Raw genomic sequence first — 23,609 nt, forward strand, 5'->3', positions numbered from 1 at the left:
CAAGTCATTTGGTTAGATTAGTCAAGAAATTAGTAATTTGGTCAAGGGATTTAGATTTTTTCCATTCTAGGGATCAGAGTGTGAGTATTTGATATCTGCTAATTATGAGTATATTTTGGGGTTAAATTATATATGAATTTGTAGTTTTTCTCTCATAATTCTTCATTTTTGAGCAAATAATTGTTAAATTAACATGATTCAAGTTTTTTGTGTACAACATATTAAAAGTGATGAATTTATGATTCTTAGTGAGTAAAATAAAGCCCAAAAAAGCAAGATATTTAAGGAAAGCATGATAGCTAAGGAAAACATGGTTAATTAAGGAAAACAAGATTAATTAAAGAAAGCAAGTTAATTCAAGAAAGTAAAGATGAACTTAGTCCGAGAAGTCCATTTAGTACTAAGCTAATTTGCACCTATAAAAGAAGAGAGAAGAAGGTAAAAACAAAGAGATTTTAAGAGGATTATAAAAGGCAAAGACTAAAAGAAGAAGAAACAACTATTAAGAGTCATTCATTTCCTCTACTTCCTTTCCTCTATTTCCATTCATTTAGATGTTATTTTAAATAATTTTGTATGAATTAAATAAAATAATTTTTTTAAATAATCTATATATTATTTTGTGTAATTTTTTTTGTAAATTATAATAATTAATACAAATTTTTATATATAATAATTTTTGTAATTTTTGCAATTTTTGTAATACAAATAAATACATGAAAAATTAAATATTTTTTTATTTACAAATTTTTATATTTCACAAAAATTAATAATTCTTAACTTTTGATACATATAAAATAGAGTTTATAAAATTAAGTTAACAAAGTAAATGTGTTAATGGTTTGTGACTTTATCCTTAAATAAAAAGTTACAGTTTAATTCCTATAAAAAAATTATTTTATTTAATCTCTTATAACATGAGTACACAATTATTTATTTTAAAAATTAAAAGAACTAGATATCTTGATTTAAAAATAGGAAAATCAAATTATGAATTTGATATTATAAAAGACAAAAATTATAATTTAACCTTATTTTTATTATTTTTCCTCTAATTTAAATTTAATTTGGTTGACATTGTTTTTATTGAACTGGTGAAGATCCAACAGGGATAAAATTGATTTTTAATAAAATAATTTTTAAAAATATTTTAATATAATATCTTATTAATATTTAAAAAAAACATAATATATAAAAATTAATAATAATAAAATTTAATCTTCCCTTGAAAGGGTTATAAGTAAATATTTTTTAAAACCAAAACAACCTAATTTTAAAAGTTAAAAAAGAATAGTTTTAAGTTAAACTAATTAGCCCACCGGATTTTACCCATTTTCAATTGATTCAACTATTTTTAACACTGATTTAAGAAGAATCAATTTTTAAGAAGCATACCAGACACAACATCCCCGTTCGAAGAGATGAGTTTCAAAACCATAGTGTTTCCTCTTCAAGCCAAGTGTGAGACGTGCGTTAATTAATTAATAAATACTGTAAAATTAAAAGCAGGGATTGGATCCGAAAAGTTGGATGAGGTCACACCAGTATTCCTTTAGTTTGAATTTAAATTCTCAGACTCACTCACACAACAATAGGTAACAACCAAATTGTTGTTAGAATTCAGAATTGGATTTAGGAAAAAACATTTACAATGTCAGAATCAGAAGAATTACACTTACCCGACGAGTGCTGGGAATTGGTATTGAAATTCCTGAAATCCCATCGTCACTTTGAGCCTCTCTCTCTTCTCTCCACCCAATTCCTCTCCATCACCAACCGCCTCCGAACCTCCCTCACCATTTCCGACCCTACGCTCCCTCTTCTCCCGAACCTCTTCCTCAGGTTCCCCTTTCTCACCTCCCTCGACCTCACGCGCCTCCACCACTCCCACCTCCACGCGCTCTTCCTCCATATATCACGCGCCACATTACCCCTCCAATCCCTCAACCTCTCCGGCCACCCCGCAATTCCTTCAAATGGGTTCCGAATTTTGGCCAAAAAGGTTACAACTTTGAAGTCTCTCACCTGTTCCCACATGGGTTCTCTCAGAAACTCGGATCTCATCCTCATCGCCCAGTGTTTCCCTTTCCTCGAACATCTCGACCTTAGTTTCCCCGAAGACACCGACAATTCCACCTTCCCCGTCTCCGATGTCGGCGTAAAGGCCCTCTCTTTGGCCCTCCCTATGCTCCTCAGCGTTGACCTCTCCGGCAATTTCTTCATCAACGACGCTTCCATTCTCAGCCTCTGCAAAAACTGCAACTTTCTCGAGCAAGTTACGATCTTCGAGTGCCACTTCATCACCCAGCGTGGCATCGCTTCCGCCATCAGGGAGAGACCCTGTTTGCGTTCTTTCCGCGTCAGCAACTTCGGTTGTGGAACCAAAAAAGGGGACTTTTTGAGACCCTCTGTGACTTCTGATTTCATTACGGCGCTGGTGAGTTTGAAGGGCTTGACTTGTCTCGATTTGTCGTGTTCCTCTATCTCCGATGAGTTGCTATGTTGTGTTGCGGAGGAAGGGATTCCTCTGAAGAAGCTTGTTTTGCAAGGTTGCTGTAACTATAGCTATGTTGGAGTGCTTTGCTTGTTGTCCACGTGTCAGTCTTTGGAGCATTTGGATCTTCAAAACGCTGAGTTTCTGTGTGATCAGCGTGTGGAAGAGTTGTGTGGGTATCTTGGGAATTTGGTGTCTGTAAATGTTAGTGGTTGTAGGATGTTAACTGATTTAGCTTTGTTTGCACTAGTTAGGGGGTGTCCTTTGTTGAATGAGATCAGAATGGGGGGAACTGATGTTGGGAAGAGGAGGGTTGATCAGGATTTGATGAATGGTGTTGTGAATTGTCAAGTGAAGTCTCTCTATTTGGGAAACAATTCCTTGTTGAGGGATGAGAGTGTAGAAATGTTTGCTTCTGTTTGCCCCAGTTTGGAGGTTCTTGATTTGAGCTCTTGCTGTGGCATATCTGAAGGTGTTGTTGAGGTTCTAAGGAGGTGTTGTGAGGTTAGGCATTTGAGTTTGGCCTTTTGTTCAGGAGTGGAGCTAGCTGGGTTGAACTTTGAAGTTCCAAAACTTGAGGAGTTGAACTTGTCACGCTCAGGGGTTGATGATGAAATGCTTTCTGTGATCTCAAAGTGTTGTCGGGGGCTGCTGCATTTGGACTTGGAAAATTGCTCTGGTGTCACGGCCAATGGAGTGAGGCAAGTGGTGGGGAAGTGCACCCGATTGAGAGAGATTAATTTGGGGTCTTGTGATGAAGTGGGGGCTAATGTTGTTGCTTGGATGGTGTTTTCAAGGCCATCCTTGAGAAGGATAATGGCTCCCCCGAGTTTTGATCTCAGTGATGGCCAGAAGGAACTCCTCTTGCGTCATGGATGCCTTGTTTGCTAGCAAGGTTTTAAAAATTGGTCTGGTTTCGGCTGTAACGTTGGAACTTCTGATGTATTCGCAACCGCATCTGCAATTTAAAACCTTGTTTTAGTATGAGGCTCTGCCCCCCCCCCCTCCTCCATTTGTTGTCTTAGACTATTTGCTTATAAGATTGTCCATGATTATGTAATTGTGTACCTTGGTCGCATTTTTTTTTTTGTTTTGATAATGCTTGTAAGCATCCCTTTATTATGAAGTGTGAATAGCATACGTTGTAAGCAGTTGGACTGGAGTGTTATATAATATATACAGTTCCAAATTGTATTACTCTTCCTTGCTACGCCCTGAATTACGTTACTTGGATTGGATTCTTCTGGATTATGCTTATTGGAAATAGTTTCACTATTCATTTTATCCAAGTGCTGAAAGGCAACTATAGAGTGAGAAATAAGTTTAAACTTGATATTTCAGCTACCTTTAGCAGCTATGTAAAATACTGGGTTTTTCCAACCTGTCTTGGAACACAGTTATGCAATATTTTGTGTTTAGATGAGATCTGTCAACTTTCAAAAACAGCTCTACATTATTGTCTTTTTTGGACCAATGATGAATGAGTGTTAACAACCTTGTTTTTCACACCCTTTTATTTTTGGATGATCCAAACCTTTGAATAATTTGTTAGGTCAAAACAACATTATTGGATAGGATCTAAACTAATCACTTTCAAGAGCCTTTTATAACAATATCAATGGTGATATGGATTCGTGTGTTTAGAATTTAGATCAGTCATCAGTCTTTTAATTTGTTGTAAAATTTGAGAAATTCTCCAGGAAAAACTTGTGTACAAATCTATGCAACAATTAGCCGTCTAGCACCATCAACAAAATTTTGGTTTTTTCTATTCTTTTATACCAACCAAATTGGTCTTCAAAGACAGTCTAAACTCTAAATTTGTCACAATCTTTTCTTTAAAAAAATATATTTTTTTAAAAAAATAATTTTTAAAGTTTTCCATGCATTTATTTTAGTCTTTTAAAATAATCAAAAGTTAAAAGAAATGAGAATCTGATTAAAATTAGAAATTATTTTAAATAATTTATCATAAAATCAATTTTTTATAAAAGAAAAGTGATTTTAATGTTTGTAAATAAACACAAATTAGCTTATTATTTTTAGAATCTCTAAAATATAATCACTATCTTTTACCAAAATCGCTTTTTTTTTAATTTGTAACAAACTGGTCCTAAATATTAAAAAAATATTTACTGTGTATTATAAAAAAATCATTAGAAAAATAAGATTTACTGTAATCATCTCTAATTCTCTACAACTTTAAATTCTAATTATCAATTAAATAGCCTTAATACATAAAAATATTTTAAAATGTAAATAATTAATAAAAAGTAAACTTAGTTTTTTTTTACTGAAAAAAGTAAACTTGGTTATTTAATGAGACTCGCCTAAATTGACCTAATAATAAAAACATTTTAAGAAAAAATCAATTATGTTGATACCTATCTTCTCCCATTAAAGAACGAGATTTGCTGTAAATTAGTGTAAATGTGCAGAAAAATACAGAATTCCAAATGCATTGTAATGATTCAGAAATCAGGATAATTAGGCATTTTCATGACTGTAGTTAAGCAGTCAGATTGATCGTATTCATCTAACAAATTAATATTTTTTCTGGGTCATTACTCTTTTCTGAATCTCTTGTCAAATTGCCAAATTTTATATATAACCTTATCTCTGTCAAGAGATTTAATTTTTAGGTTTATATTATGAAAAGAGTAATGATATTTCAACGTTCTTTTAGTTTGAACAAATGATATTTTTTATTTTTCTTTATCTCTCTTATTATCATATTATATCACCTTTTATATCAATATTTGAATACTATGTAGAGTATTCAAGTATATTTTTACTTATGGAAATAAAAAAAGCATTTATTAGAAAAGTCAACCCCTTAATTAAATATGAGTGTTTTGAGAGATTAATACTTCATTTCCAATTCAGAGATACTGTGAATTCAGTTAAAAAATATGTTGTCATACTTTTTGCCACTTGTGTCAAGAAAGAAGAAAGTCCTCACTATCCTTCTGTACGTGTTGCTGGTGTGCTTGCACTCCACACCTCACAACTCATAAATAGTTACATAATTATTATCTTTTTCGAGACAATTATTCAAATGAAGATCATATCTTATGACCAATATTATTAAATGGCATCAAAATGTATAAAAATGCCATCGGCAGCGTTTATCTGTTTCATTTCCAATTACTTTACCCCAATGGCAATTTTTTTATTTAAAATTACTTCATGTGTGCATGAACCTTTTAGGAAGTCGTCATGGTCACTGACCATGTATGTGTGTTGAATTCAAGGAAATCGTGCGCTGCATTTTTATACAAATTTCATGGCTAGGTCGATTGGTCATAGTTAATGTCCATAAGACAGTAACTTAGTACAAAGAAAGCAAATAAGAGAGTAATGCAATCAGGATAGATGTTATGTATACAAGGAAATGTCTTATGAGTGGTAATTTTATTTGTGTGTAGTGAATGTCGAATGAGAAATATGAGGGCTGAAGAGTATTTGTTTGTTGAATGAAAAGTAAAAGCCTTAAAAGTGATAATTACATATCACCATAACATATGCCAACTTAACAAGCGAAAGACTTTCTAGAGCTTCATGATTTGGACCAGCACTAGTCAAATATAAAAAAAAAGAGGCTTCTTCAAGAATAAAAAGCTTCATTTCGACGTCTTGATCACCAAATCCTGAAACTTGTTGAATAAATATCCACCCCATTGGGATGGTTTGTTGTTAAATCATTGAGCCACACTAATCATATCGTGACTTGATGATCACTTGTACTAGCCCTCCCTCTTAAACTTGTTATAGTGCTTGATAGATAGAACATTGCCATGATGTCAGTGAAAGATCTTCCTGAAGAATGCTGGGAATTGGTCTTCAGATTCATTGGCCATGGCCGTCATTTGGAGTCTCTATCTTTGGTTTGCAAGCAGTTCCTTTCCATCACAAACCGGCTTCAATTTTCTCTCACAATATATGATCCAACCATTCCACTCCTTCCTCGGTTACTCCTGAGGTTTCCAAGGCTCAGAATCTTAGACTTCAGTCACTTGAATGGCCACCATGAAGCCTTGCTTCATCAAATTTCACAATCCAGGTTGGACCTTGATTTGCTTAATCTATCCAACCAGAAAACACTTTCTGTTGATGGCTTGCGAGAACTTGGCTCAAACATGAAAAATTTGAGGGTGCTGATCTGCTCTAACATTGGCTCTCTTCGCGATAGCCATCTGGTAGTCATAGCTTATTGTTTCCCATTTCTTGAAGAGCTTGACATAAGCTTCCCATTGGATTCTCAAGCATCTGATTTTGGGGTGCTAAGGCTGTCTTCCATGCTTGAGAATCTTCGCAAGATTAATATTTCTGGTAATTACTTGATCACTGATAAATCATTGTTCTCTCTATGCCAAAACTGTTTGTCATTGGAAGAGATTTCATTCTTCACCTGTTATAAGATCACTCAATTAGGCATTGCCTCTGCGATTCGCCTCAGACCCGGTTTGAATTCCATTTCCTTTAACATTGAAAAGAAAAGAATACATGGACCTGGTTTAACACTCACCCCCATTGACTTGGATTTGATTGATTCATTCAGGAGTTTGAAAAGTTTAACTGCTATTGATTTGTCAAATTCTGTTATCTCGGATGAGTTTCTCTTTGCGGTTGCAGAAGGTGGTGGTCTTCTGCTAAAGAAGCTTATCCTCCAAGACTGTTGCAATTGCACATTTTCAGGAATCTCTTATGTGCTATCCAAATGCCAATCTGTTCAACGATTGGATCTTCGGAAAGCTGATTTTTTAACCGATCAATGTATCAGCAAGTTATCTATATTTCTTCTTAACGTAACTTCTATAAACCTTAGTGGTTGTTGCCAGCTTACCAATTCAACATTTTTCATACTCACAAGGAACTGTCCTTTGCTCAGTGAGATCAAAATGGAGAGAACATATCTTGGGGTGGAAGGGGAAGAAGATTCAATACAAGATTCTTTTGTCAACCTTGAAGTGAAAAAAGTTTATTTGGGTGATAATGTTTTGCTGAGTGATGCAAGTTTGATAAAATTTGCTTCCGTTTGCCCCAGTTTGCAGCTTCTTGACTTAAACGGCTGCGAGGGTGTTTCTGGTGAAGGTATTGTTGAGGTTTTAAAGAGATGCTGTGAGATAAGGCATTTGAACCTGGCCTATACAGGAATGAAAGTGTTTGAGATGATGGACTTTGAAGTTTCTCAACTTGAGGTGTTGAAGTTGTCAGGGTCAAGAATTGAGGATGAAGCACTCTCAATAATCTCGAAGAGGTGTAGTGGACTACTACTTCTGGACATCCAGAGTTGCTGACATGTTACACCAAAGGGTGTAGGTGAAGTTGTTGAAAAATGCAGGACATTGAAAGGGTTGATTCTAAAGAATTGAAGGTTGGTGGGTGATGATTTTATTGCTTGGGTGGAGTTTTCAAGACTATCTATCATTGAAAACAATAACGACACCTTCTGTGTTGGTGCTTATTGCTGATATCAATTAGCTGAGGAAGAAAACTCAATTGTTTGGTAGTGCTGTACCTGCCAGTGTTAAGGATCATGTGCGTTAAGAGTAGAGCTATTTTAACGACACATTCTCACAAAGAAAGGAACAAAAAGAAGATGGATGATATGATGGAAAGAAATAAGAAAAAAAGTGTATTACAAGAATGTATTGTTAAAATAGCGTTGCACTGTTAATAGCATTCTTATGATAAGTTGCAAGCTGTGTGTGATTTTTTTAGTTATTGTTGTTTTTTTTGTGATTGAGGAAAAAATTGAGGCATGTAACATTAATGTTGGGAAAAAGCTGAGGCATGTAACTCTACAAATTTATTTATTTTGAATAAATTAAACTCTACAAATAATCTCCATGAGTGTAACACACTTACTAAAAGGCAAAGAGTATAATTTTTATTAAAGTTGATTTCCAGTGTCTCGTCGCCATTCAAGACAAATCTAACTGAGAATATTATTTGCTGGACAATTTCCTGAACTAGATTCAAAGGAGCCAATGAGTTTTAGCAATAATCAAATCAAACAGCGTTTCTGTTGCCATATAAATGGAGGCTAAATGCACCTTTACTTTAAGAAAACATTTTTTATTTTAATTATTTATTACAAAAATAACACATTATTTTTATATGTTTATAAAGAAATAATGAAAATAAACTGACTTTTTCATAATTGAAAGTGAAAATAGAAAAATAGCAAATATCTTTGAGAAACTAAACAATTACTCTAAAGTTGTATACCATGAGATTTATATGATGTAAGAAACATGTAAATTAGACATGAGAGTTAATTTAGTTCTCCACTCTTGTCTCCACAAAAGAGAGAGTTTAGGAGAGATGAGGATAAATTTTTTTAACTTCAGTTCTTTTCAATCGGGTTTTATCAAACTCAAGAGATACTTGCCTCATATTATGTTAAAATGATTAATTTACTCATATTTTTAGATAAATTATGTATTAAATTACTAATTATATTTTTATTCAAGCAATATATAAAATTTAATAAATAAGAAACATCTTTCAAATATAAAATTAAGAATTAAATTGTATTTTTAATTACTTTATATTTTTATTATTAATTAATATTATATTTACATTATTTAAATATTAAAATAATTAATTTATATTTTACAATTATAAAAAATGATAAAGTTATTTATATGTATGGATTGGGAGGGGGCGTATATTCCCAATCCGGTTTTTACATGTCCAAAAATCACTAAACCCAAACTCCATCAAAGAAAACACTGAGATGTTCATCAGCGATCGTCTGAAATGAACTTATTTTAAAGATATAGTTGTGGTCATAATTTACGAGAACCCCATACAAATCAAATCCAGGTCAAGCTGGTATCCACATTTAAATTTAAGTGAAATACCTACTATCTTACTTTAAGTAAATTTTATGTTCATTCTGCCATTCTATTCGGTGATAGACCATTAGACATTGACGATGTCAATTGTATTCTTATAAAAAGTTTTAGAAGAGTAGTATGAAAATGTACTTTTTCTTGGTTTACACTAGAATATTCCTCCGGACGCTGGAGACTAACCCGAGATTACCAAACTACCTACAACATCCCTCATTATATAGTCTTTTTCATACTCACACTAGAATCGAATCGAATCCTAATAAAGATTTTAAAAAACTGAAGTATCTACTATCATATAGCACTTAGTTTTATTCTATTCTACTAAGTCACATTTATTCTGATTGCAGATGGCCAGCTTCCCGATAGCTCTCAACAGAATCAACGAGTGTTTCCTCCAGTGACCTGTATTTCCAACCCAACCTTTGCAGTTTCTCTGAGCTGAAACTTATGTAATCATCCACCTCAGTATACCTGCCACATAAGTGAAACTTATTGTTAAGCATGTAACTACAAAATAGTATATATTAGCAGTTGTAATAACTCATCCCCTTCTATGTGAATTTGCATTATATAAAATCATACAAATTTAATGTAATTCGACCTAACATGGCTACATCCAGGGATAAGAATCAAGGATTTGCAAACATTAAAATACAACATTACAATACAGCTTCTGGAGGAAAAAGCTGCTGCTGCAAACCTTCTCCTACTATCAACGCAATTTTTTACAACAAAATTGCAAACCGTTCAAACTTCTGTGTATAAAGTTGCAAACACTTCACGGTTGCAACATTACTAACATAATTTTCTCTCTCTTTCTCATGGCTCAATCGATTTGATGATACGAGTATTTAAGCTCGCAACAACTGACTTAACAAGTAACCCACTTCATATGCACTCATTTTTTCAGTTTGAAAAGTGCTTGCAACACACTTATTAGGTGAAATTCATGTAGAGCTAGCAAAGAGGGAGTAGGGCACACATCATTTAGTGGATTCCACGTAAATTTCAACCAATAGTTAGAGTGTGTAACTAACATTCATATATCATACATATTCTAATAATAATTACAAAATTTGTATGTACATATAAAATAAGAAATTATCAATAACAGCAGTTAAATCAAGAATTCAGACCAAACACAACAAGCTGGAGCTTGGGGTCATAAATAAGATTTCTATGCAGGTGCATCAAATCCAAAATAAGGGTCAAGACACATTTAGGTTGATACTTGGCTTATTACTACAACTTTCCTTTGTATTATAAATCAAGTGAAACTGAGAATCTTACTTCGCAGGGTATTTGTAGTTGGGATATATACTCTTTAGTTTCTCCAGCATATCCCGTGTCTTGATGGTATGTGAATGGCATATGTATCTCCCTTCTGCCTCAAGCTTCTCATAAGCCAAAAGTATTGCATCAGCTACATCTCGTACATCGACTATCCAACGGATCTTATTCTCCATTGAGTTGACACCTTCAATTTCAGACAAACCAAAAAAACAAGCCCAATACTATGACTTTTTTATTATATGATAACTATGCTATTCTAAAGTATAAATCAAATTAATATATGGCGTCACTTTAAGTGTAGTGGCATGAAAGCTAGTGACACAGTGCAAAATCCCCAAGAAGGGCACAATCATGTTGACTAGACATGACACCTGTGTCAACCAAATTGACAAGGCCAAACTCAGAATTAATTCTGCACACCACTTTCACATGACCAAAAATGTTATGGAAGACATGTGATTACCATGTAAAGCAACAAGGCATTTGAACTACCATTGCACAGTAAGGAAATTAATGTAAAGTAATAAGAATAATCTGATAAGGCAATAATGGTAGGCACCTTTTAAAAGTTTGAGGAGAGCCAGGCTACTTGCATTAACAGTGGTTGACTGTAAAATTGGCCCGAGAACAAGGGAAGGGCAAATGCTTACCACATCAAGGCCAGTTCTTTTGGCAAAGTCCAAGGCCTGCTCCTCCGCCTCTGTCTTGGAAAAACAGTACCAGTTCTGGATCATAGGTGAGATATTTAGTTACATTAACACAAACATTCTTAATGATTGAAACTTGGCATATTTTGCAACCGAACGATCTGAAATAAAATAGTATACCCCAACCAAAGACAATGCTACTAGCATCATAGAAATAAGACTAACGACAAGTAGGAGATATAAGATTGGCCCCAGTGGTTCGGAAAGGGTGAAGGGGGGGGGAGAGGTCACGCGTTTGAATCCCCAACAAAACTAACATTTGCCCATAAAAAAAGACTAACGACAAATACACATCATAATAAGCACATATGTAATAAATTTAGAGACCTGAGTTGTTTTGCAGTAATCTTTATCAGACCAATAGGACTCATCAATCACTTTATCTTTAGGCAAATTGGGGCTATTGGAAATAGCAGCTAAAGATGATACAAAGACAAGTCGTTGCACTTTAGCTTCAAGGCTAGCTTCAAGTACATTAGTTGTTCCTTTCACAGCAGGCTCAATCATTTCAACCTGCAGAAGAATTGATTAAATGACATACCTTTTTTATTGTTTTTGTAAGCAATGAAAGCCCAAAAGAAAGAATTGCCTGAGGGTTGGGAACACTGATTGAGGGTACAGGGCAAGCAAGATGGAAAACTGCAGTGCATCCAGAAATTGCTGAGCGAAGAGATTCGTAGTTCAAGAGATCTGCCTTGAAGAGAGTGAGGTTTTCAGAAGCTCCGTGGAGTTTGAGCAAGTGTTCATATTTCTGAGTAGCAGGTTCAGGGTCTCTCACAGTTCCATGGACAATGTAGCCTTTGGAAAGAAGAAGCTTAACAAGCCAAGACGCTACGAATCCTCCAGCACCTGTTACACACACCTTCTTTGCTGCCATTGCTATCCAACCATGCAAACTCACACATCCGCTTATATTTTTCTCTCTCTAGTAATCAATAACTTGTTTGTAGTTATCCATATACTCCCCCGGTCCTTTTTTTTTATTATTAAATCTTTAAGAATAAAAAATAATATCATAAAATTTATAATAAATCTCTTTAATCCTCTGATCCTGTCTAATTATCCATTTCATACTAGTTACTTTGATTAATAATAATATCTTTTAAATTTTTATTTTTTTCAAAACCATGATAATTATTAAAATAATCAAAGTTAATAATAAGAGATTGGATTTTATAAAATAATCAAAGTTCACTTTCAATCTTATATAATTAACAAGAAGTCTAACCACCTTGTTCAAGAAAAAAGAAAAGTCTAAACACCTTCTTATGATGTCATACATTTGTCATATGTATTTTTTCTTTCTTCTCTATAGTCTATATCAAATGGTCAATCAATCTTTATTCTTTTATTATACGGTATATTGATAAATAATTGTGTATTTTATTGGAAAATGAGATTTTGTCAATAGCAACTCCTATTTGTGAGGGTCTTATAGCTTTTGTTTGAACGTCCCTTCGAATACTTGGAAGGTTAAAACAAACTTGTTACTTACTACTTAGTCATCTAAAGTAACTCCGTAATATGACAAGTAAAAGATTTAATGATGTAATATAATTCATTTTAATCTTACCTACCCAAGCGTGTCCTTTCATGGAAAAACCTGGACATTTGGGAGACGCAATGCATTTGACAACCAAGAAGGATTTTAGAGATGCTTTAACAAACTACAATATATTGGTTGATTACACGTTTACGTCAATGTTAAACGTATAATTTTGGAATGCAAAATTATCACAAGCTTATATAAAAACATGTTATATTTTCTAATTATTTTTGTTAAAATTAATTTTAAAGTGTCGTGGTTTAATTATTTTTACATGTTTCTATTGTAAAAATAAGTTAAAAATAAAATTTAATATAATTTTTTTTTCTAATGCAAAAACCATAAAGTTACCTCAAATTACATTATTTGATATTTTAATGTGATTCGACATAAAACTTTCCCGTTTTCTTTCATTTTGAAATGAAAATGTGCCCACATGTACGTAGATAAAACCAAATAAATCAACTGTAGAATTTTTTAAAATATAAAAACTCCAATTACCAAAAATAGAACAAAATATAAAACCAATATATCAACTGTTGAGTTATGAAAGGAGAATATTCCACTTAAAAATACTATGCTGCTAACTTGAAATTAAATTGAAGTTGCGTTGTAAATAATAGGTTGTGATGATGGCTAGTGAACGAAAACAAAATTGCTTTCACAACCAAATTATTTGTTTCCCATTATGTTGAGTAAGTGGAGTTCTAAGTTGGAAATTATTTAAGTTGAAGCTGTTGGGTCTTGCTGCGTTACGATGCAGAAAAAAGCGAATCAGTTTCAAGTGTAGAAACTGCCACTGCCAGGGAGAGAAGAAAAATCAGATGAGAAACTGTCCAACTATCCTCCCTTTTCTATTTCATTCCATATTGTCTTTATACATCTATATAACTGCACACATTGTCAAAACCTCCCAACTTACAACGTGTCTCTCCATCTAACGAAAATACCAATTATATTATAAAAAGACGAAAACAGAAACTATAAAATCAGTATTAAAAACAAACATAAGCCATTCTAAAATCTAAGTATTATGCATCAGTGTACAAAATCATTCCAAGTTGCATGCCTGTTACGATTACGCTTGGGCCTCTCTTGCAGCTGCTGATCATTTGACCCAATGTTCATTCACAGGCCCACTCGTGGCTACTGCTGTTTCATCTCTACTCAATTCACTATCATGCTGTGTCAATAATTCTTATTTGTCAGGAGCAGTTTTTCTGTATTTTCTTAATATATCTACTACATGTTATTAGGATTGGTACAAGGTGGGTGGGCAGCAGTTTAATTTACTGCTTGTAATGGCTATCTATGAGTCAAGTTGTTTTTCTGATTCAATAAGAATTCATTCTCAAAATGCTCGTCATAGTTCTGCTTCAGGGTCAGATTTTTCTAAATACGATTCATGATATATTATTCAAATGGGAACGACAGCCAAAAACATGCAAAACAAACAACGCAAGGGAAATGAAAACATTTGTCATAAATTCAACCCAAGGCTGGTAAAAAATAATTAAATGGGCTGACCATCGTATCAATCCCCTCCTCGTACAGAAAGAAAAATGGAATACATCAGTAACTGATATGCGGATCATAGTTGTAAAAACCAGACCTGAAAAACCGGTGATTCAGCACTTGACCAGTTTGGTTTACACCCTGACTGACCTGAACGAAACCTCCACAACCCAGCCAGCTTTCCATCAACCAGCTGATTTTCTTTTTCCATTTTGCTTATTTTGAGTTTTCTTTCATCTGACCACCAGATATGTGATCCTATGTCGCCGTACCAGATCGAGCTCTATAAATATGATCGGGATTATCACGTAGACCCAGCTTGGAGATAACAAAACAATAGGAATCCCAATCAGTTCTTCTGAGGTATTTCAGTAATCTTTTTCTCCTCTGAACCATTGCTAGCAAACCTTTACGAGAATGAACATCCTAAAGCACAATAGAGTGAATAGAATCAGGGATAAAGTATTGTATAGACTATATACCTAGTCTACCTTTAATTTGGATCAAGTGGACCCTACAAAAAAAAGACAGGGTCACACTGCATAGAACAAATCTGATCAGTTATGTTCAGAGTAAATTCGGACTGGTCAGCCATAGTATAGGATAGGCTGGTAAAATGACAAACAACAGCAAGATAAAACAAAGAACACGATAAGTGAATGAGGAGAATATGCAGTCACCAATTCAAACTTCCATCTGTGAACACATTCAAGATTTTAACAGAAGCCATAACAGCATTTAATATATTTTCTCTGCTCTAGGAATCAAATGAAGCTAAAAATCAAACCATTCTCCATGTAAAACAAGTGAAACACTCAGATAATATAGGAAACTACAACTTTTAACAACTTCTGAATACAAATGGCATGGAAGCAAGCTAATCTCAAAAATCTCAAATCATATGCTTTTAGTTATGACAGAACATATAATACCAATACCAAATAAAGCTTGAAGCCAGACGAAATCAAGTTAAATCAATTGTTAGAAAAAAAATTTAAATGCAAGTCAAAGTTCTAACCTAAATAACAGAACATCCAACAAAGGTCATGCATAATTGGTGTGTTTTCTTTTGTAATCATATGGCTATGCCTCATTGTACAGTCGTGGATCACAAACACAATAATAACGTATTTAAGAACAATGGCATACAAAGGGGCAACTCACCTTCTTGTGTAGAACTGCTGATAGATGCTTAATCTTTGTTGTGAGTTGTGCAACTGCATAACACATAACATCAACGGGATAGTATTAATTCCCTAACTAACTAACATTGTCATAAGCATCAACAAACAAGATAAATTAGAAATGATGACCTCAACTTCCACCAAGATCTATACTCCACACCAATAAGAAACAAACACACGGGTTGGAAGCCAGATAGATAAGCAAAACAAACATACATATCCCCCTCCTTCCAAATCCTACTTATGAAACAGTGCACAAATCAGTTAATGAAGAAATCCCCTTACTTTGAACACGCGCAGAACCGCAATCGGAGTCGGACATTTTAAACTCATCTCTAACCTTGGCAAGCTCGATTTTCAACTTCTCGGAGGAGGACATATTATCCGGATGAAAGTACTGGAAGATAAAGACAAGAACATTAGGACATCAAACTAATAAACACACGAGACAATGAATGAAACGAAGATATAATGATTGCCTTTTCAACAAGGTGGGGTTTGGGAGGGTCGAGGGAGAAGGTTGGAGTCCCATTCAAGTGGCTCAATATACTAAGTCCCTGGCGTGAAGCTTTCTTAGCGGCCTCAGTTTGATTTTGATCCAACTGAGCGAGGGATCCTCTGACATGATCTAGCACAGCTTTATTGAAACCGTATTGGGTATTGGAATGGGCTTGCTTCTCCACCTCCTCCTCCTCCATCTTCCTCAACCTTCTAAGCCTCTCACTCAACTCCCTCACAGAAAACCAATCATTTCTCATTCCCTCCGGCCTCAACATCCTCAATTTCTCCCCCAAATCATCCACGCTGTAAGTCCTCAAGAACGACAACGACGACGACGACGACGCTGGAGAGCCGTCGCTGCTCACTTCCTTCCCCAAAAAGGAGCCGCTGGTGGTGGAAGGCATTGGGCGCGACCAGGTTTGGGTGGTCTGGGCGGCGGGCTTGATGTTTTTTAGGCTGTCGCGAATGGAATTGAAGTTGAAGGAAGAGGAGTTGGGCGGGTTCCGGTTCATGTTTTCCTGGTAGATTTTCTGGAACGAGATTTGCTGCTGCTGCGGCGGAGGCGCGGTGGTCCGGGCGCGGAATTCATGGAGGTTTTTGTTGATCTCGTCGCGGAAATTCGAGGAGCGCGGGGTGTTTGAAGGAGAGGGAGAGGATTCTTTGAAATTGTTTTTGATTTCACTGAAGAGGTCAGAGAAAGGAGAATTGGAGTTGGAGTTGGAGTTGGAATTGGAATTGGAGGTGGAGAAGAACACGATATGAGAAGAAGGGTGGTTCCCTTTGCTTCTGCTTCTGCTTCCAAGACGGAGAACAATGGCCATCGCTAATGTGAAGGTTGCTGCGACGACGTTTTCCTCCGCAGGGTTTCGTTAGGGTTTTGTTTAGGTGTGACTGGGCTACTGAGTCGGGAACTTCATACTCGCTCGTGCAATGTTTTTTTTTTTTTTTTGCTAGGGTAATTGGGTGATAAACTAATAATGTTAAACTCGTGTAAATTTTTAACAAATTCATACTTAAATACTTTTTAATGTAATTAAATTTATTTTTTTGTTTTTTCTTATAAAATTATTTTTTATTTTTAATCTTTTGTAAATTATATTTATTTTATTTTTCATTTTTAAAATACTTTACCTAATGTTTTAAATAGTAAAAAAATACTATCTAACATATTATACGGATTGAAATTACAAAATTTATGTGCATACGGTACTTTAAAAAAAAAATAAGAAAGAGATTTGTGTATTGTGCTTGTACATGTAATACTGGGGTTTAATTTTCTTACGTTAATTTAGAACTATTATACTTTAGCTGAAAATCCACTTAATAATAACCAAATTTATTGTTGCAATAAATATAAAATGTGGTTTTTTAAAGAGATAAAATAAGTAGTTATTAATTTGCAGTAAAAAAAAGTAGTTATTAATTTGCAATGAGATTTCTTCCTTGTGTTTCTTAGGTGTATAGACTTGTAACAACAAAATAACATAATGTGGTATGGTTATTTATCCTTTAAGCATGTAGTTGTATGTTCGTTTCATTGTTCTATATATGAAAAAAAGTATGTTAAAAGAAATTGCTGGCAATTTCACGTGTACCAGCAATTTCACGATTTCCCCATTTTAACTTTCCGTAAAAGTTAGTTGATCTGTAAGTATTTTTTTAAAATAAAATTTCAAAAATAAGTAATGGTCTAAGCAGAGTTAAATTTGTGGTTTTCAATTTATTAGTAGGATGCCCTTAATCAATCGAGCTAATAGCTTAATTATGTTATAAAATAAATAATATTGTTATATATAATATTAAAAATTTCTAATGTATATTTAATATGTATGTAAATTTAAATAATATATTTTATGATAATTAATTTTTTTATAAATAAAAAAATATTTACTATTAAAAAAATTAATTTATTAAATTAAAAAAATACTTATAAATCACATAATCCTTATGAATCGTACGACTTACTGATTAGACTCATACAGATTAATTAATCCGTACTAGACTTACGGATTAACTATTTCGTCATCCTTTTACCAAAGGATAAGATAGGAAAATCATAAAATTACTCTATGTATCAACGGTGCACGTAACAATGCCCAAGGTTGTAACACACAATAAAAAGCCTAAAGGAAACTGGAAACAATCTCCAATAAATGAGCAAATGTGCATATGCGGACGGTTATTTTTTATTCTATTTTTTGACAGCACTGATTATATAGAAGAAATATCTAAAGTATTAAAAGATAAATTTATATATGATTAAATTGGAATAGGAGAGTGTGAATAGCACTTAGTTAATAAAAGCAAATTTTTATATAAAAAAAAACAATAAATTAGTGAATTTGGACAAATTAGATTGAGCGTATGGTCGTAGATAAACCAATTTATCTAAAACTTACTTAATTGAGTTAACCAACTTAAGGTAAATTTAGGGGGGATAAAATATAGTTATTTAGGTTTAACTGAAGCTCGATTAATAGAGTCAAATTAGTGAATTACTGTGGAAAGAAATTTTATTTTTAAGTCATGCGATGGGTGGAATCACTCCCATTCTTAAGGGTGTGTTGGGTAGGAAGAGAAGAAATAGAGGAAGAGGATGAAGGTAAGTAAGAAAAAAAGAAAAGAGACATAAGTGAGAAATAAAAGTTGTTTGACTAATAAGAAAGAAAAAAAGTAACAGAAAAATATTTGAATTAAAGTGATTTAGTGAAAAAAATAATAATATTTTGATAATATTGCAAGCACAATACTTTTTTTTTTAGCATTTCTTCGCATTCTAGAGATGAAAGCATGGGACCCATTGGTACTTTAAATATTTTGAGGCTATTTCACCTTGCCAAACCACAACAGAAAAACAGCATATTCCAGACACTTCTTCACCTTTCTTTCTCCCTCTGGGCTATTTCGGTTCTAACAAACACAGGGTAATAAAAACAAAAACTTGGTAGACATTGTCATGAATGAAATTTAAAGCGGATCAATAATCACAACTTTAAAGATATAAAGTTCATGATTAAGAAAAACAGAAGAAAGATTATGAGTTTAAATTTTTCTAACTAATATTTTTAATAAAATTAATAAATTAACATTTAATGATAAAAAGGATAGTCACAACTTCCTGTCATACATTAAAAAAAAAAATCTAATGGTAGGAAGACAATTTTGCTTGAAAGTAAGATACACAAGATTTACATAATTTTGAATGCTGGAGGCAACTTAAAGCCCTTGTGTGGTGTATGATCAGGTAAATTATTTATCTTAATTCTTAAACTATGTAAAACTAACTCAGTCTCACTAGGCATAAGTATACTCTATGAAATTAATAAATTGTTTGCGTACTTGATTTATTATGGATTGACTCTTTAAAACTTTCTGGAATTGATCGGGTGTATGATTATTGACCGCTTGAGTTGTGAATGTTTCTAATTGAGTTTGTCACATGCATATATAATAGTAGGAACTTTAGATTAAAATTGGATTCATTCAAAGATGCAAAACTACTGATGTTGTCAAGTAGAGAACAGTAGTACGTGACACCTATTAATGGTGAGTTGTGAATTTATAATAAGATTTTGATACTCTTAAATAATACTACAAACTCTAACTAGATTCGACTTTGCTCATACAACTATTGCTTATCATGGATGCGAATTTTGTAGTAGAGGCCTAATAACTTAAGAAAGTTTGATGTACATGTCATTCGACAGAAGGCTAGAGGATCGCGACATTGGATCATGATTAAGACAGTTTATATATGCATTAATGTTCCTAATGAATTATTACATTTATCTATAATCAGTGTATTATTGCTCTGAATGTTGTAGCTTTGGTTTATGAATAATCTAACTAACGTTGTTTCTATTCCAAATTAAGGTGGATATGAATGTTGATTTGCTTGCAGACGGTTAGTGGTACGTTCGAAAGGGATTTTCTTTCTTTCTAATATATGTCTCAAGTGATGTTTTTCCTATTATGTGACTGATAAGATTTCAGACACAAGATTGAACAAATCACTACAAAATGTAAAGTAATATAATAGTATCAATTATTAATATTATGTACACATGCATAATAAATTATAAATATAATATAATATTATTTACTGACTAATATTATTTATTTTCTCATAAAATAAATTTTAATAATTATTTACTAAAAATATAAAATAATTTTATACCTTCATTAAATTACAAATCTTCATTATCATCATTACAAGTATAAAGTACTGCAAATCTAAATCTATATTATCATATACCAATTCAATTTAACCAACCCAACACGTAATTCTCAGTAAAGTTCATTAAGATGAAATTGACAAACTTTGAAAATTAAATTATTATTAGAAGTTTAATTATTTCATAATTAATCAGAAATATATTTTTTAATGGTAATATAAGTTACTTCTTTAATTCTGTCGATCTTGAAAATTACCGTTGAAATATGTGCACAAAAGAACAAAACTAATTATATAGAATATCAAATGCATATTTTTTTCATTTTTAAAATAAATATTTATTTTTAACCTTTTAAGAATTTTTCTAAAGATAAATATTTTTACCTCTTAAATATATATATGATTAAGAGTTTTATCTTCAAGTTTAAATGTATGAAAAATATATTTGAAAGAAGGTATATTAACTCCCTAAACTCCGATCGTATCTATCATTAAATTTCATAAATATGATGTATTTTTTGTATTTTATTATCTAAAAAAATTTCAGCACATGTATAAAGTATTGCAAATCTATATCTAAATTATCATTCCTCTTTCATTCAAACTAACCCAAGTACCCATCACCAAATTTAATTGGTAAAGTTCAAAAAATTGAAATAGACAATATTTGAAATTTAGATCATTATAGGAAGTTTATTACATAATTAATCAGAAATTTTTTTCATGGCAGAAAAAGTTATTTCTTTACTTCTTCTCGTCTTGAATATTACAGTTGAAATATGTGGATAAAAGAATAAAACTAATCATATAGAATATTAAAAGCGTGTTTAATTTTTTTTTCACTTTAAAATCAACTATTTTTTTTAACTTTTTAAGAGTTTTTCTAAAACAAACAAATCATAATAATAACATTAATGTCTTTAGTTTAAGTTAAAATAATCCGTGTATTGTAAATAATAAATTACCTATTTTAATTTAAACATAATTTGTAATTAAAAAACTTGTAAAATAATCAATATATTATGATTTAGTACATATGTATTAAACTAAATTTTAATTTATTAATAATATTTTTTTAAAATGAAAATGGAATACATAAATAAGAAACGGGGTGTTGCTAGGTGCACCCAACAATTATATGAATGGGTCATATTGCCCTTAAAATAAAATATTTTTAAAAAGCTTAATGTTTTTCTTCTTCCGCCTTCCGTCATTGTCGCTCGTTGCTCAAGTTTTTTGGTGTGTTTGCTGCGTCTGTCGTCGAGGTTAGTATTTTGTATCTCCCCTCCCTTTTTATCTGCTAGTATAATGTAGTTTAAGGTGGTTTTAGGGTAGGAGACGAAGAGCTTTTTGGTCTGAGAATCCATTGGAGAGAGAGGTAGGAGACAAAGAGTTTTTTGGAACACGAAAGAACGTTCTTCCGTACACCTTTGAGTGTGAAAATTGTTCATATAGAAGAACTTCTTTCGTGAGAAGATACGGAAGAACCTTCTTCCGTAACACAGCTTTCACCAAAGATATATTAGTATGTCGTTGTTGCAATGAAAGCCAAACTTATTACTTAAGATGCTCCTATTTTGTCTGGTCACATTCATAGAAAAAAAACTTGAGTATATGTCTATTAATCTGTTCACCTGAACTGCAACAAAACAAGTAAACAATGTGATTAATAACCTGAACTCGATCAAGGCTTGCCTCAGCAAATAGAAGCAAATCATATGGCTAGTTACTTCTTTAAAATGAGACAGCTTCGTTATGTCTTATCTGACATATGGCTAGTTACTTCTTTAAAATGCTTTAAAGAAATAGTAGAAGTATGAAAAAATCAAAATTCAACTTTAATTCCTTCATGGTAATTGCCGTTAATTAGCCTCTTAACCTTTTGTAGGTGCTCATGATTTATGAAATGTTGTCTATGGCTTTTGAACCTCATCAAAATATATGGATCTGACATGTCTATAATTTTTAACCAAATTGAGAGCTTTTAGTTCTTGTGTGATGCTATATAAACATGGTGAGAACAGCCAAAGCATAATAAGCTGGCACCCAAGAATCCTTCTTCCATTAACAATCATATCCACTCTTTAATTGTTCACAACAATCTTCCCATTAAACCTCGCAAACACCGTGAAAAGCATGATTGGAACAAAATTTAACAGTAGCACAAAATACATATTATATATATATATAAAATATTTATAAATGTTTTTACAAGATGCACAACATACTGATAGTCATGATTATACCAAAAAACACAATTTACATAAACTATGCAGATTACAATAATGAAATCATCCAAGGGTATCTTCTGTCCTTATTTAAAATATTTTATATTATATTCATTAACTGGTAGACAAAACATGAAACAGAATCATCCATATCAAAATTCTCTGTACATCGAACTATCATACGTCTATTGATCTGAACAATCAACATGGCCTTCATTCACGCCACATTGTTGTTCATCATCAAAATCCATATCTAATTCTCCGTACATCATACTATCATACGTTTATTGATCTTCGTCCATCTTAACGAAAACTCAAAAAAAAGTTGTGCATCATCCACAACTTCATCCAAACTATAACTATCCACTCATTCAACATTTTAACAATCCATTGATTAAACATTTTACGACCTAATTTTTATCAATTAATTCAACATTTTACTACCAAATTTCGACATCGTAACTACCTACCTAAATAAATTGTCAAATATATACATGATACAAAAAAAATATCAACTAATTAAATATTTTGTTACCTATTTTCATAATTATTACTACACAAATAAACTCACAAAAATCAAATAATTCATTTTACTACCTAATTTTCTCGACTAATTCAACATTTAACTACCTAATTTGAACATCATAACTACCTAAATAAAACCTACCAACTAATTTAATATATATTCTACATACTTTATAAATCTATCCCAATTTAAAATATTAACATTTAATCTTAAAAAAAAACAAAAAAAATACTTCATACGGAAGAAGTTCCTCCGTGGATTTCTTAGGATTTCTTACGGAAGAACTTCTTCCGGAGGAATCCTACGGAGGAACTTCTTCTGTGGTTTCCTTACGGAAGAAGTTCTTCCGTAGTTGTTGATTCTTCCGTATAGGATCCACGAAGGAACTTCTTCCGTAGTTGTTGATGAACAGCTACGAAAGAACTTCTTCCATAGTTGTTCATCACCTAATACATAAGAACTTCTTCCGTATGGGCTCCACGGAAGAAGTTCCTCCATAGGATTCCTACAGAAGAACTTCTTCCATAATGACAAAATTATACATACGGAATAAGTTCTTCCGTAAGTATACATTT

General features: G+C 32.6%; 4 protein-coding genes across 4 annotated transcripts; 2 read left to right on the forward strand and 2 right to left on the reverse strand.

Annotated features, from left to right (window-relative positions):
* Nucleotides 1-1,410: 1,410 nt before the first annotated feature.
* On the forward strand, nucleotides 1,411-3,645 carry LOC100819538 (EIN3-binding F-box protein 2). The gene has a single exon (XM_003529737.5). The coding sequence runs from the start codon at nucleotides 1,652-1,654 to the stop codon at nucleotides 3,383-3,385; it is 1,734 nt and encodes a 577-aa protein (XP_003529785.1). The 5' UTR covers nucleotides 1,411-1,651; the 3' UTR covers nucleotides 3,386-3,645.
* A 2,462-nt stretch (nucleotides 3,646-6,107) lies between these two features.
* On the forward strand, nucleotides 6,108-8,237 carry LOC100820070 (F-box/LRR-repeat protein 2). Its single transcript, XM_014777670.3, has one exon. It carries the CDS (start codon nucleotides 6,292-6,294, stop codon nucleotides 7,792-7,794), a length of 1,503 nt encoding a protein of 500 aa, XP_014633156.3. The 5' UTR covers nucleotides 6,108-6,291; the 3' UTR covers nucleotides 7,795-8,237.
* A 1,197-nt stretch (nucleotides 8,238-9,434) lies between these two features.
* Nucleotides 9,435-12,389, reverse strand: LOC100784817 (cinnamoyl-CoA reductase 1). The gene is made up of 5 exons (XM_003530281.5): nucleotides 11,950-12,389; nucleotides 11,688-11,873; nucleotides 11,213-11,378; nucleotides 10,651-10,837; nucleotides 9,435-9,831 (listed from the first exon to the last, which is right to left on the reverse strand). Exons 1-5 carry the CDS (start codon nucleotides 12,235-12,237, stop codon nucleotides 9,693-9,695), a joined length of 966 nt encoding a protein of 321 aa, XP_003530329.1. The 5' UTR covers nucleotides 12,238-12,389; the 3' UTR covers nucleotides 9,435-9,692.
* Nucleotides 12,390-14,293: 1,904 nt separating this feature from the next.
* On the reverse strand, nucleotides 14,294-17,033 carry LOC100820600 (uncharacterized). Its single transcript, XM_003529738.5, has 4 exons — nucleotides 16,085-17,033; nucleotides 15,891-16,002; nucleotides 15,586-15,638; nucleotides 14,294-14,847 (listed from the first exon to the last, which is right to left on the reverse strand). Exons 1-4 carry the CDS (start codon nucleotides 16,925-16,927, stop codon nucleotides 14,680-14,682), a joined length of 1,176 nt encoding a protein of 391 aa, XP_003529786.1. The 5' UTR covers nucleotides 16,928-17,033; the 3' UTR covers nucleotides 14,294-14,679.
* Between the last annotated feature and the right edge of the window lie 6,576 nt (nucleotides 17,034-23,609).

This window comes from Glycine max, chromosome 7 (assembly GCF_000004515.6).
Source record: "Glycine max cultivar Williams 82 chromosome 7, Glycine_max_v4.0, whole genome shotgun sequence".
In the NCBI taxonomy this organism is placed as follows: domain Eukaryota; kingdom Viridiplantae; phylum Streptophyta; class Magnoliopsida; order Fabales; family Fabaceae; genus Glycine; species Glycine max.